We start from the raw sequence: 14,456 nt of genomic DNA, 5'->3' as shown, positions 1-14,456 counted from the left end.
TAAACCATTAAACTTTTCTGCAAAATCGCAAGTTGTTTGGGGCAAATGTACATTTCTAGTTTTCAAATGACTTGCTACCCAGAGCTGGATCCAGGAGAACACCCTAGGCTCATCCTTGGGAGCTCCCAGTTCCCCATATAACACCTAGGGAAATCCGAAAATCAGAATTGAAGACAACCAATTACCTTGTGTAGCTTAGCATCAACCAAAACCGTAGTTGGCACTTAACTTGCCTAACATAAATCTAAGAGGCAGGACCTGTTTAAACCCAGATATAGTAGGTGACATTTTTTCTTTGATCACCTACTGTGGATGAGGAACTTAAGAAACATTGTATTTAATTTTTGCAACAGCCCTGAAAAGTAGGCATTCCTTCTTTTTTTTTCAGGGAGTTATTTCTCAGTGCATACATGTCCATTTTATAGATGAGATACTGAGACTTAGAGAATCTAAGTGTGTCTAAGGTTACAGAGCTAATAGTGGTAGAAATGGGATCTGACCTCAGTTCTGTGTGACTCTACACCACTAGTCCCTGCTGCCCACTGGCAATAGAGGGGGCGTTGTATCTTGCCCGTTCTTCATGGAGGGAGCCTGTGTGGACGGTGTGACTGGGTCACTGCACTGGACCTGTGCTGAAGGCCCTGGGAGAGGGTGATTCCAGGCATCCTTTTGCCACCTCTCTCAGGCTCCTGCCCTTCCCTGACTTGGGAGGCACTGTGCTTCTTGTTGCCAAAGCTTAGATGATAACAACTGTGTGAATGTTTGAATTGAATGTAAGCATGTCTTCCAGCTCAGCCAACAGCCCAGTGAGAAGATATCAAGGGAGATAATTTACCATTTTCTGATATACCACAGTCCCAGCCAACTTTTTCTGGCACTCTCTGACTTTTATTAGCATTAGTCAAATACTGCGGTCCTTGGGCATCTTGCCTTGAGCCCTCTGATTATGACCCACTCCTGGGCCAAACTGTGTGAATAATTAACACCATCTGCTGCAACCATTCCTAGACATCATTTAGATGAGGTTTTAACAGGTGGACTTCCTCTTGTGGAACTTACAACTCTGCATGCCTGGAGAGGGCTGCTAAGACCTGAGGCTGGGTTGGTATGTCTCAACTGAGCTGCAGAAATTCCCGGGTTTGTATTACTTGTGTTCTGCTGACCCAGTTGGCATGCGTGCTGTGCTCTGCTTGTGTTTAGAGTGGACGATGTCCCAGGAATTTCCATGATGCACAGTGATGCAATGTCACTGCCGTTGCCTCTTCTTGAGCTGGCAATATCAAGAGACGCCCTCGGAGGTCTTCAGTGGTAAATGCAGAGAACAGATCTTCCTGTCATCTAAAAACTCTCCCAACTATGTTATTAGATAGATGTCTCCACGAGGTTTTTTGGTTTGTTTCGTGAAATAAACAAGAGCTGATTGTGCAGGCGTAAAGAAGAGCAATAGGTCTTTAATCGATCCCAATTTCATCAGATGTCCAGAAGAGAGAGAACTTATCACATTCATTTATGTCTAGGCACTGAAAAGGTAAGAGACCTAGCACACTTCTGTTTGATTTTCTTTCTTTTGTCTCCTTCAAGTTAAAGTTCCAGCTTTATTGTTTGTTTTTGTTTTTTAATCATTTGGATCCTAGTACATTTCCTGGCTAAGCTCAAATCCTTTATTGCAAAGCAGACTCTCCAGGCCAATGGGCTACCAAGTTGGTTCCCGAGTGCAACAGAGTGAATAAGGGTATTCACTGGTATTTGGTGGCCTGGGTACAAATCTCAGCTCAATCACTTTTTAGCTAGGTGATGGTAGGAAAATCAGGCATACTTCCTGTCCCTTGATTTCTCTCCAGGGGAATAGGGATGCAGATGGTACCTTGCTCAGAGGGTTAGTTGCTCTCCAGTAGGGCAGCCACTGACTCCTTGGGCCCTGGAGCACTGGAAATGTTCTATCTGAAAGGAGATGCACCATGAGGGTAAAATGCTCACTGGATTTTAAAGCTGGTACAAAAAAGAATATAGAATGTCTCATTAATAATTTTATATTGATTACATATTGAAATAATATTTTTGATATATTCAGTTAAATAAAATGTTATTAAAATAAATTTTACCTGTTTTTACTTTTTTCACATGGCTGCTAGAAATTTTAAAATTGCAAATGTGGCTCACATTACATTTCCACTGGACAGCATTGTCTAGACTAGAGGATTAAATGAGTTAATACAGGATGAAGAACCAATATATATAGGTTTTTTTAAAAAATTCAGCTTTCTCTTTTTACAGAATCCCACTTTCAATACCAGTGCATGTGGTGTTAAGACTACTATATACAAATAGAGGTCATCCTTTTAGAACAAGGTGTCGGTGTGTGTGGGTAAAAATAAATAGATAAAATAGGCAGAAAAGAAGAAAGTTTATAGGTCTGTGGATGGGGGAAGCTGCTGTGAAATCACCTCACCCTAATCTTTGCACAATAAAGTTACCAGACCCCAAAAGGCAAAGCATATTGCCTCGCAACATCTTTTAATATACTGTCCCTGCTGAAAACTGGACCTCTCAGGTTACCCCATGATCCTTCCTTCTGCCTTCCTGAGGTTGTTATCTATTTGGAAATGGCCTTGGAGAGGGAGTCTAGTGTGCTTGGAGGGCCTGGGACACTTGAAGCAGGAGGGAATGTCCAACGATGCCCAAGCCCAGTGCAAAGATTCTGCAGGAGAGAAGCAGAGAAGGCAGCAGTAGCCAGAGTGGGTTTCCCAGAGGGGGTGGGTTTGAGGAATTGCTATTCTCTGTTCTGTGGACCCTCAGACACAACTGTGGGCTCATTTTTCTTACCTTCACGTGTTAGCGGCACTCACTGCCTCGGGCCTTAACAAGTCTTTCTGGGCACCGATGTCCTATGAGGATTCCAGAGGCTCATTCCTTCCTGTGAAGACAAGCAGTTGTGTGCAGCCAAGTTGGCACATTTCCTAAGAAATCAGCACTGTTGGGTTGGGATTGTGCATTTTTCTGCTTCTCCATGGTGCATCCTTCCAATTCATGACTCCTGAAGAGGCAGAAGCATCTGCTGGGGTGAGATTTTTAGAATCCCAGAGAACCTTTGTTGCGCGTAGATTACTCTAACATCTGCCCAACACCTTTATTACCCAGAGTGAATTTTGGAAACAAGCAGTTACCTACATCAGGTGATCTAAAGGGTAAAGGCCCACCCACATATGAAAAATCTAACTTTACTACCAACACTGTACAGTTTGAAAAATTCATATCTAGGAGTCTGCTATTTAAACATAAAAGTGCTACATCCCTAGAAAAGTAACCATTTGTTACTTAATGGTTTAGATTCCTTAATGTGACAAATTTATAAGGAGTGGGATTATCAACTTGCTTCTCAGGACAATTAGGTCATAGGAAAAGGGGGAGTTTGAAAGTGTGAAAATTTGAACAGGAATTCATATTTATCCATTCAATAAATATTTGAGTATCTATTGAGTGCAAGGCTCAGAGCCCCAAAATCAGGTGTTTTGGGTTAACAGGAAGGAAAGAAGAAAACTTAATATGAATGAATCTGTGTTCTGTCTGAGGATTTTTACATATCACGTCATTTAATCATCTGTCACACACATACTAATGCACACACACACACAATCACAGCCTTTTAAAAGAAGTTATTTTCTATCTTCAGAAGAGGAAATTGAGGATCTAAAAGTAAACTGCCCCCAAATCAAGAGAGCTAAGATGTGGTGGAGGCAGGACTCATTTCCAGGTGGTCTGATCCCAAGATGCCTGACTTCGCCTCTCCAGGTAAACAAATGGCACTGACAGACATTGTCAGCACAGGGATGCCACAAGGCAAGAGGGTCCAAAGGCCACCTCCATCCACTTCACTCTGATAGCCCTTTAACTTTTGATCACAGGGTACAGCTTGTTTTAAAACCCATATGGTCTCCTGGGAATGAGCTGGGACCTGACATCGTGGGATTGAGAAAGCCTTCTTGACCAAAACGGGGAAGAGAGAAATGAGACAGAATAAAGTGTCAGTGGCTGAGAGATTTCAAACAGAGTCGAGAGGTTATCCTGGGGGTTATTCTTATGCGTTATATAAATATCCCTTTGTAGTTTATGGTGTGGCTGGGGGTGGCTGGAGGGAATGACCTGAGACTGTTGAACTCTGTGCCAGTAGCCTTGATTCTTGAGGAAGACTATATAATGATATAGCTTTTACAGCGTGACTGTGTGATTATGAAAACCTTGTGTCTGATGTTCCTTTTATGCAGGATATGGACAGATGAGTAAAAAAAATAAGGATACAAAAATAAATAATACTGGAGGATAAAGAGTAGAAAATTGGGTAGATTGCAATACTAGTGGTCAGTGAAAGGGAGGGGTAAGGGGTTTGGAATGTATGAGTTCTTTTTTCTTTTTATTTCTTTCTCTGGAGCAATGCAAATGTTCTAAAAATAATCACGATGATGAACGCACAACTATGTGATGATACTGTGAGCCACTGATTGTATACCATGTATGGAATGTATATGTGTGAAGATTTCTCAATAACAATATTTAAAACAAACAAACCTGAAAAGCATTCAATTATCAGATAATCAACTGCCTGTGGACCCAGAGAATGAATGGGGGGGTGGAGCAGCCCTGGAGAAGGGGTGGTGTGGGGTGCACACACACAGGGGGCTCGCCCATGAGACTGGGGCGTCGCCCTCTCCGGCAGCCCCAGCAGGTGTGCAGAGAGCCAGGTGACTGAGGACATTTCGTATTAGCAGCCGGGCGTTGGCCGGGCAGCAGGGAGAGAGCCAGGCAGGAAGGTCTGGCAGCAGAATTGGGACAGCTGACAAGTGGCTCAGGGTTCACAGTGGGAGGGATTCAATCCCTAAAAAGTCTCATGAGAATCAAGGAAGGGCTCAGGCCTTGAGAGAGAGACATGGAGATGGTCAAAGGGAGGCTTTCTCGCAGGAGTAAAGTTTGGCTAATAGACTGCGGCCTGGGCTGGCTCGGGACCTGTCACGAAGTGGACTGCCGCGTCACCATCCTATTGCAGCGGACTACTTGATTTGGGGCACAGCGTGGTCAGCAGTGGGGAGATCCTGAGGTCCAACCTGTCCAGGCTCCAGGATGTGGGTGCAGAGATGGGGGCAGCCTCAGGCTCTCACCAGAGCCGGCCAGGCACTGCGCTGGGTGAGGTCTGCAGGCTGGGGGTGGGTTCAGAAGGGAAGGGAATTAAAGATGTGAGACAAGACATTATCTTTAGGGAACGAACAGTTTTCATTAGGGTCATTTGGAAATAATTATAACACTAAATACACTACAGCAGAGTCAGAAGACACTATACGATGTATTAAGTAAATGGTCCAATGATTCAAACATTGAGTATTTTGAGTTTTGAATACACTGGGAGGCAGTCCTAGTTTAAGATCCTTTTCAGCTCTGAGGCTCTGTCTCTCTGCTCTGTATGGATTGCGATGGAAATGAACCACTTCCCAAAAGAATACAGATGTTCATAAAACCTTAAAGCCTTCACTTTGAGGGGACAGATAACTATGTTTTAGAAAATATGGTCCATTAAAAAAATCCCTCTTCCTTTGGGATGTTCTCCTATCCTCTCTCTCCCAGATTGATAGGGATTTTAAAATTTTTACCTAAATCTATCCGTGGGAAAAACTTTCTGAACTTCGATGGTTTGGTTTATATGCTTGTAGATTTAGAAATAAATTGCTATATATGAAGCAGCCATAGCAGTCTTTTCACCTAGGACTCACACTATCTTAGAACCAGAAAGGCACTTAAGCTCCTCCATCTAGTGCCTGGAATGGCAAATGTCCAGCACATATGCAGTTGCTGTCCCACCCAGCCCCTGGCTGCCATCGCAAATCCATGCCAGCACTCTCGCCCCTTGGGTCCTGGTGCCACTGAGCATTCTAGGTAGCCACCAACAACTGGTTGGGTTTGACCAGCCTGTTGACATCTGTTTGCCTTCCTTGTCCAAACTCCTCAATCCACAGATAAGGCTCTAGAGGCCAAAGGTGGTGGGCACATGCTCAAGCCCACAGAGGAGACTGAGAGGCTGAGCTCTTCTCACAGTCCCTTGCTGAATTTTGGTGCCCAGCATGATTCATCAGGTCTTCTGTAAGCTGACCTCAGCCAGGAACTTAGAGGCACAAAATAAGGGCAGTCAGGGACAGCATAGGAGATAGAACTGGAAGCCAAGGTCTTCATGGTCAAGACAGGGCTTTGCCGAGTACTAACCACGTAACCTTGGGCCAATCAACTAAGCTCTGTCAGCCTCCATATCATTTATGTGTCAAGTGAGATGAGACCTACTTGATGATTCTATATTCTCTCCTGGCACTTTCCAGACACTGTGTTTCAGTCTAAATCTTCTCTGCCCCATCCCCTACACCAACTGTTTACTTCCACATCTATTGCTTTAATCACATCATCTCCTCTAATCTTCTAAGTTCCACCTTTTCTTTTCCTGATTATCCTGCCCATCCCAACTCAAGGCCATCCTCCTTTCATTGTCTCTTCTGACCATTGTGATGTAGCGAAGGGAGTCCTGGATTTGGAAACTAAGAGACCGAAGCCATATTCTCTGCCTTCCCACCCTCAGCTATGTGTCTCTGAACATGGTCCTCCTTCTCTCTGCCTGGCCATCTGGTCTTATGACCAGCAGAGTCCTTCCTGCCTCTAATCTTCTCTGATCTTTGCTCTGACTCATACTAACTTTGCAACCAAAGCTCCTAAAACTCTCATAGTCTGGACCCAACTATTTAATACTTAAATACTAACTATCCTTTTGATTCTCCCATTCCGCATAGGAAAAATAGGCCCAACCCAGGACATAATGGAAGAATAATGAGGACAGAATTTACATTCTATATGGGAAAACTGGACCCATCCAACAAGAATGTCGGGGCCACCAATATCTTTTGTCTCTCCCACAAGCAGTTAGCTCCATACTCGTTGCTTGAAAGGTAAAATACTCATCAGGGTACAATGATATTACCATAGTGCAATTTATAAAAATTCTATGAGTTGAAAGGAGGTGAATAAGGAGAAGCACATGTGTAGGTCGCAGGAACTAAGAGATCATGTAGAGTGTCTCTCTGTTCTTCCAGGAAAGGAAGGGCGGAAGTACCATGCGACCTCTTCTCACCTTCACTGGGAGGATAAATCCACAGAGGGAGCTTTCTTTGTAGGCGCTACCAAAATCCCATCAGCAACCCGGCATTTGTTCAGAAAAAAAAAAAAAAAAAAAAAAAGACGTCTGCGGTGGTTTGGAACTGTATGTACCCCGGAAAAACATGCTCTTAAATTTAATCAGCTCCTGTGAGTGTAACCCATTATAAGTAGGACCTTTGGGTGAGGCTACTTCACTTAAGGTGCAGCACATCTCAGTCAGGATGGGGCTTAATCCCGTCCCTGGAATCCTTTATAAGGGAATGAAATTCAGACTGAGAAGAACAAAGTCACAGGAACAAGAAGCTGAAACGGAACCCAGAAGAGAAGGGAGAGACCAGAGACGCCCTGCGACTTGCCATGTGACAGAGGAGCCAAGGATCCCTGGCACCCGCCCCAGAACGCCACAGTTTCTGGGGAGGAAGGCTTGATTTGGACATTTTCCCACAAGACCGTGAGTGAATAAATTCCCATTGTTTAAGCCAAACCATTTCAAGGTATTTGCATCAGCAGCCCAGGAAATAAACACAACGTTTTTCACCTCCTCTAAAAAGATTCTTTCTAGAGGAAACACGCATGTAAAACAAGACATTTATTATTGTCACTGTAGTAAAAAGCAGGAGGAATCTTTCTGCCTTGTTTGGAGTTTAGATACTGTCCATCACCCCACCCTCTGTGAGTTCTCATGACTGAGTACTGACACAGAGCGCAAAGGGAGAATCAAGTAGCAACTCTACATGGATAAGGCTGGGGTTGGAGATGGTCTCTTGGGTCAAAATGGAGTTCCCACCTCCTGGAAAAAAGTGAGGCTGTGGTAATAAGGTTTCTCCTTTGCCTTGCCACTTTTCTTGGCTGAATCTATTTTATCACAGGTCAGAACGGTCGTGCCTGTTGTATAGATGAAAACTGAAGAAAGGGGAAATTGTTTCCTAGGGCTAATAGATTCATTGCACCAACCTACAAGCTCAGTTTCTACCTGGTGCTCTGCACCCTTCTGTGTGCTCTCTGTCATTTATAAATTAAATTATGGCTCTTATCAACCATCAATCAGCAGGACATGTGGTCTGCCTTGCTGCCTCCGCCCATATCCCAGGAATGAAGAGGGGTCTACTCTGAGCCATCAGACACTGTCATTAGCCACCCGATATTTAAGAAGTTACTGTGCTAGGTCTCTGGGTCCAGTCCATCTCTGTTCACCAACAGCATCCCTACCTGTGCGAGGAATGCAAACACGGAGAGAGGGGTGCCTCTGCTCTCGTGGGCCCCAGCCCTGCCTAGACTTGGGTATCCTGACCCGGCCCCACCTGCAGAGAAGCGGCCTGGTGGCAACCCGGGGCTCCTGGCAGCTCCCTGCAGCCGCTGGCCCCCGCAGGCCTCCATCCCACCACCATGGTGGCCGCTCACTTCCACAGCTGAGCTGAGACGGCTGACCACCTGTTCCCCCTCTGCCGTCTGCACAGCGGGCCTCCCTTCTAAATGGGATCATCACAGTCGCAGGGCGGCCCAGGCTTTGTAAGCGATTGCTGTAAAAGGGGCACCACCCTGGAAGGCGACAGTCGGGGACTCAGGCCACGGCGGGGCTGAATCCGAGCTGAAACACGGAACTGAAGCTGGTGCGCTGGAGGAAGGGAGAGGCAGCGTGCATCCCACCCCCGGTGAGGACGGGGCTGCTGGTGAGGAGAGATACCAGGTTATCTGCTTTCCATCCGGGAAGGTCCTCTTTGGGACCTTGGCTTCTGCCGTTCTTTCCTTCTGAGGGTTGAACGGCTGCTAAGGTGACATAAATAAAACATTATTTCCCCCAAAGAAGGAATACAGGTGGCCAATAAACCTAAAAGAAAATGCTCAGCTGCATTAGTAACACAAGAAATGCTGATTGGAACAAAATACCATTTTTCCCTATTAAATTGAGAAAGACTTGAAAATATGGTCATGAGCAAAGAGTTTGTGACAAAACCACATCCTGCTGGCAGATGTCTAAATTGGTGCAGCTTTTCTGGAAGGCAGATGATATATTTTTGCAAAATTTTTGACCTTTTACGTACCCTTGGACCCAGCAATTTCAGTCTTAGGAATGTATTCCAAGATTGCACAAAGTTGTAGTTGCAAGGATATTCATTTCAACGTTTGGGGCAGTAAAAATTTAGAAACGTGTTTTCCTTTCCTAGTATACTATAACAAATCACCACACACTTGATGGCTTATAACAACAGAATTTTTTTCTCTCCCAGTTCTGGAGGCTGGAAGTCCAAAATCAAGGTGTCGGCAGGGCCATACTGCCTGGGAAGGCTCTAGGGAAGGATCTTTCCTTGCCTATTCCAACTTCTGGGAGCCAGCGGCAACCTTTGTTATTCCTTGGCTTCTGGCCACATTGTCAAATCTCTGCCCCATCGTTCTCTGCCTTCTTCCCTGTGTGTGTCTGTGTCCACATTTCCCTCTTCTGTAAGGACACCAATCATACTGGATTTAGGACCTGCTTTCATCCAGTAGGAACTCTTCTTTTTTTAAAAATTTTTCATTGAGAAAAATCTTTACACGCATATTTTCTATACATGGTGCACAATCAATGACTCACAATATCATCACATAGTTGTGTACTCATCACCATGATCATTTTTTAGAACATTTGCATCACTCCAGAAAAAGAAATAAAAGGAAAAAAGCAAAAACTCATACATCCCATACCCTTTACCCCTCCCTCTCATTGACCACTAGTATTTCCGTCTACCCAATTTATTTTACCCCTTACCCCTCCCATTATTTATTTATTTTTTTGTCCATATATATATATTTTTACTCATCTGCCCATACCCTGGGTAAAAGGAGCATCAGACACAAAGACACAAGGTAAAACATTACTTTTAACTATGGTCCATAGTTTGCAGTAGATGCATTTTATCTATGTAGTCCTCTATTATTAACTCCTTGTGATTCTGACATACATTTGTTCTAATTAGGTCAACCTTTTTAATCATGTTTTTCAAATCTTCAGTGTCTTACTGAGTTTGTTATCTGCTATCAGTGACTGACAGAGTTGTATAAAATCTCTCATGGTGATTATGAATGCCTATTTTTCCCTTTTAGTTCTGTTAATGTTTATGTATTTTGAGGCTACACTTACAAATTTAGAATCATTATGTTTTCCTGGTGGATTGACTCTCATCGTCATAAACTGTCCCTTTTTGTCTCTTGAAATTCCTCTTGTCTTCACATCATCTTTACCTAATTTGACGTACGGTACCAGCTTTCTTTTGTTTAATATGTACATGCTATATCTTGTTCCATCCTTTTACTTCAAACCTCTCTGTCTATACATTTAAAATGTCACTTGTAAGAAACATAACGCTGGGTTTTTTAAAAAAATCCAATCAGACGATCTTTGTCTTTTAGTTGGAATATTCATTTCATTTAATATAACTATTGATATATTTGGGTTTAAATCTACCATCTTATTATTTTTTCTGTTTGTGACACCTCTTCTATGTTCCTTTTTCTGTGCTTTATTTCTTTAATTTTGGATTAATATTTTTCTAATTATTTTTTAATTTTTAACCATTTTTAAGTGTACAGTTCAGTGGCATTACTTTTGCAATGTTATGCTTTCGTCCCCACCTTCCATTATTAAACAGTTTCATCACCCAAAGCAGACATGCTGTGCCCTTTAAGTAATAACTCACCATCAACCCTCTCTCCAGCCCCCATGAACTTTTAATCTACGTTCTGTCTCTATGAATTTGCATAATCCAGCTATTTCATATACACGGACTCGTTACACTGTATGCCCTTTTGTGTCTGGCTTATTTCACTTAACGTATTGTTTTCAAGGTTCATCCAAGTTGTAACATGTGTCAGAATTTCATTCCTTTTTATGGTTGAATAGTAGCCCATTGTTTATCCATTCCTCTGTCAGTGAATGGGTTGTTTCCAGCTTTTGGCTATTGTGACAATGGCTGCTCTGATATATGAATTGTCTTGGTATGCCAGAACTGCTGTCACAAATGCCGCACGGTGGTTTGGCTTAAGCCCTGGGAAAATGTTGGCTCATGTTTTTGAGGCTGGGATAAATCCAAAATTAAGGTAATGCTTTCTCCCAAAGTCTGTAACTTTCTGGTGGGGGCTGTCTGCAATTTTGGGGGTTCCTTGGCTTGGCTCTCTGCCCCCCTCACTTGGCGATATCCTCTCCTTTCTTGCATCTGTGATTTCCTAGTTCTCGTTATGGGGAGTCCAGTAATTCAGATTAAGACCCACCTTCATTCATTTGGGCCACCCCTTAACTAAAAATAACATCATCAAGAGGACCTGTTTACAATGGGTTCACACCCACATGGACGTGATTAAGATTTGTTGGGGTCCATAATTCAACTGACTACATTAATTACTTTCAAATAATTTCATCATTTCCACCCTTTATCAACCTGCTTGTTTTTTCGTTCTGTTTTGTTTTTACTATTATTATGGTGGCAACCCTAAAGCTTACAACATGCGTCTCTTAGACTTATGAAAGTCTGGGTCTTAGAGGATAAGAAGATTTAAAAAGTCGGGGAGAAAGAGGACTAGTGTGCTGGTTGCCCCTTCAGACCTGCTCTCCCCTCCCGCATCCCCTGCACCCTGGAAGCAGAGCTGCATAGATGATGCCACCAAAGGGCCCCCTACTCTTGGCGTTGGGTTGTGTTTGCCCAATAGGAGGTACCAGAAAGAAATCAGAGGAGAAGAGAGAGACCAGGTATACATATATCCTCCTGTTCCGTCCCTATGGGGTTGCTGTGGGCTGGCTCTGAGACCCGTTGCTGAGGGCCGCAGCCCTTCACAGGCAGCCCTCTGGGGGGAGCCCCTCTCCCCAGTCCTGGTGCCATTCCCTTCCATTCGCCCTTCAAGCCTAGGGGAGGCTACAGCTCCCTCTGCTGTGGGCCTTGAGGCCTGACGCTATGGTTCATTAATTCCCTGAGCTCGCCAACTTACGTTTGTGCGTGCTGTCTGCGTCCTGCTGGGAGCCCTACTGAAATACAAGCGTTTCAGAGATATGGGAAGGTGGGTGGGCAACAGAGGTGGGAATTCATTGCCCTGTCTGGCTGAAAGGTGAGCAGGGAGAGGAGGGCGGGTGGACCGTGAGGAGCCTTGAATGTTCAGCAAGAGTATGAAGCCACTGAACGTTTTGCAGATATCCGTAACCCTACGTTCCCTACTCTAACGCCTCTCTCCTCTCTTGCAGGAAACTCCCGCTGCTTTCAGCCCCTCCCAACTGCCTCAGTGTCCGCCCTCCGACAGATCCTCCCATCAGAGGACAGAGATGGAGAGACGCCGCCGGGGCACCTGCCTTTGCTGCTGCTGGGCGGTGCTCTCCCTCCTCCCCTCCCTGAGCCTGGCACAGTACGAGAGCTGGCCCTCCTACCCCGAGTACTTCCAGCAGCCCGCCCCCGAGTACCACCGGCCTCAGGCGCCCTCAGACGTGGCCAAGATCCAACTGCGCCTGGCGGGGCAGAAGCGGAAGCACAGCGAGGGGCGGGTGGAGGTGTTCTACAAGGGGCAGTGGGGCACCGTGTGCGACGACGACTTCTCCATCCACGCCGCCCACGTGGTCTGCCGGGAGCTGGGCTACGTGGAGGCCAAGTCCTGGACGGCCAGCTCCTCCTATGGCAAGGGGGAAGGTAGGTCACCGTGCTGTGGGACGGAACAGTAGTGTCACTTGGCTAAACCCGGGAACAGTCCTGCAGGAGCTTAGCCTGGGAAAGGTGGCATTCCTCTTAGGAACTCCATTGAGAGCGATCTCCTGTGGCTGCCCCACTTGTGTCCTGTGGAAAGGGAGTAGAGTGACCAGCTGTCCTGATCTGCCCGGGGCTTTCCTGATTTTGGCACTGAAAGTCCCACGTCTTGGGAAACCCTTTAGTCCCAGTAAAAAGGAGCCTGTCCTCCATCTTGCTAAGCTACCTGCCCTGCCCAGGAGCTGCATAAGAGAAAGGTGAGAAAGTTGCACCTTTCTCTAAACCGGTCCCTCAAAGAAGAGCCTTTGCTCTTTCTCAGAGAAGCTCCCCAGGTGCTAGTGTCTCTGACTAGCCCGTGGACAGTTCGTGGTTTGACACCAGCATGCTTTTGCGGGCTTGACCGTGAGGGAAACAGGGTTTTTTGGTTTTTGGATTTTTCACCTTTGGTCTTACTGTTCCTTCCATTATCAAGTTCAAATCAATTGGCTTTTAAACTGATTTCTTTAAAGAGCTTTAAGGGAGGGCAGATCTAGGAACCCAGAACCCATTTGATTTTCGAAGGAGGCACTTATCCTCTTTGGCCTCTGTTTCTCCATCCAGAAGTTGGACTTTCTAAGAACTCTTTACGCTCTGATAATCTACAGTCCCTAATGGGAAAGTAGATAAGGGTGAATTGATGGTTATTACGTGTAAAAAAAAAAAAAGTTCCGGGAGTTGAGGGTTTCCCACCCCTGGATTGGTAAAGCCAAGGCAGCTCTTCCACCTGGCAGCGTGCTTGGATCTGGCTGCTGGATTAAAGCAGGGATTCCCAGACTTCTGTTCTGGACTAATGGATTAATGCCATGGTGGCTGCACTAGAATGACTGGGAGGGCTTAAAAATGCAGAATATGTCAGACCTCAAGCTGTGATGCTCTGGTTTAGAAGGTCTGGGCTGGAGGTTAGGATCCTGTAGCTTTTCTGAAGCAGCCTCCCTGCCCAGCCCCAAGTGATTGTGTTATGAGGCCAAGTTTGGGAGACGTTGAAATAGATAACTATCAAAGTCCCTTCCAACCATGCTTTCTGTTATTTTGTAAATTATAGAAGGAAGAAAATGCCTTCCCATGTATGTCTCACCTCAATGCAATTAGAAATTTCCTATTAGAGTAACAAGATCAAGAGTCTGCACTTGGAGTAAAATGTTCTCTGAAGCTGACTTTGGGCTCCTTAGCAGTGATGAGAACAAAGGAGCAAAAGGACAAGTTAGCAAATGCTGGGCTTTTAAAATCCGATCTCTGTTGTATTTTCAAAAACTTATAACGCTTCTACATTATTCCTTGTCTATGTTTATTCCACCAAACTGAGCTATCCAGGGATAACTTCAGATTTATGATTTCTATTCCAGGCTTTCTAAGCCTTATTATTTTATAATAAGCCCTTTCCACTGACTCTGGGTTTTTTCCAGCACCAACTTTATTCCTACCCAAACTTAAAATGTACCTGTCCTCATACAGCATGGCTGTGATTATCCCCACCAATAATCACCTGCCAGGCACAGAGAGCTGGAGAGTTGGGTTTTTCTGGGTTGGATTTTGCCATGCAAG

General features: G+C 44.9%; 1 protein-coding gene across 6 annotated transcripts in view; it reads left to right on the top strand.

Annotated features, from left to right (window-relative positions):
* LOXL2 (lysyl oxidase like 2) overlaps positions 1 to 14,456 on the top strand; it is a 95,045-nt gene that overhangs the window by 14,305 nt on the left and 66,284 nt on the right. For all 6 annotated transcript variants that reach the window (XM_077152793.1, XM_077152792.1, XM_077152795.1 and 3 more), the window contains exon 2: positions 12,386 to 12,821. In XM_077152793.1, the coding sequence (XP_077008908.1) occupies positions 12,464 to 12,821 (358 nt within the window). In that variant the 5' untranslated portion in view covers positions 12,386 to 12,463. The remainder of the gene's footprint in view (positions 1 to 12,385; positions 12,822 to 14,456) is intronic.

This window comes from Tamandua tetradactyla, chromosome 3, assembly GCF_023851605.1.
Source record: "Tamandua tetradactyla isolate mTamTet1 chromosome 3, mTamTet1.pri, whole genome shotgun sequence".
Taxonomy (NCBI): Eukaryota; Metazoa; Chordata; class Mammalia; order Pilosa; family Myrmecophagidae; genus Tamandua; species Tamandua tetradactyla.
Note: the sequence above shows the minus strand (reverse complement) of the source record. Positions and strands in the feature narration are given on the sequence as shown.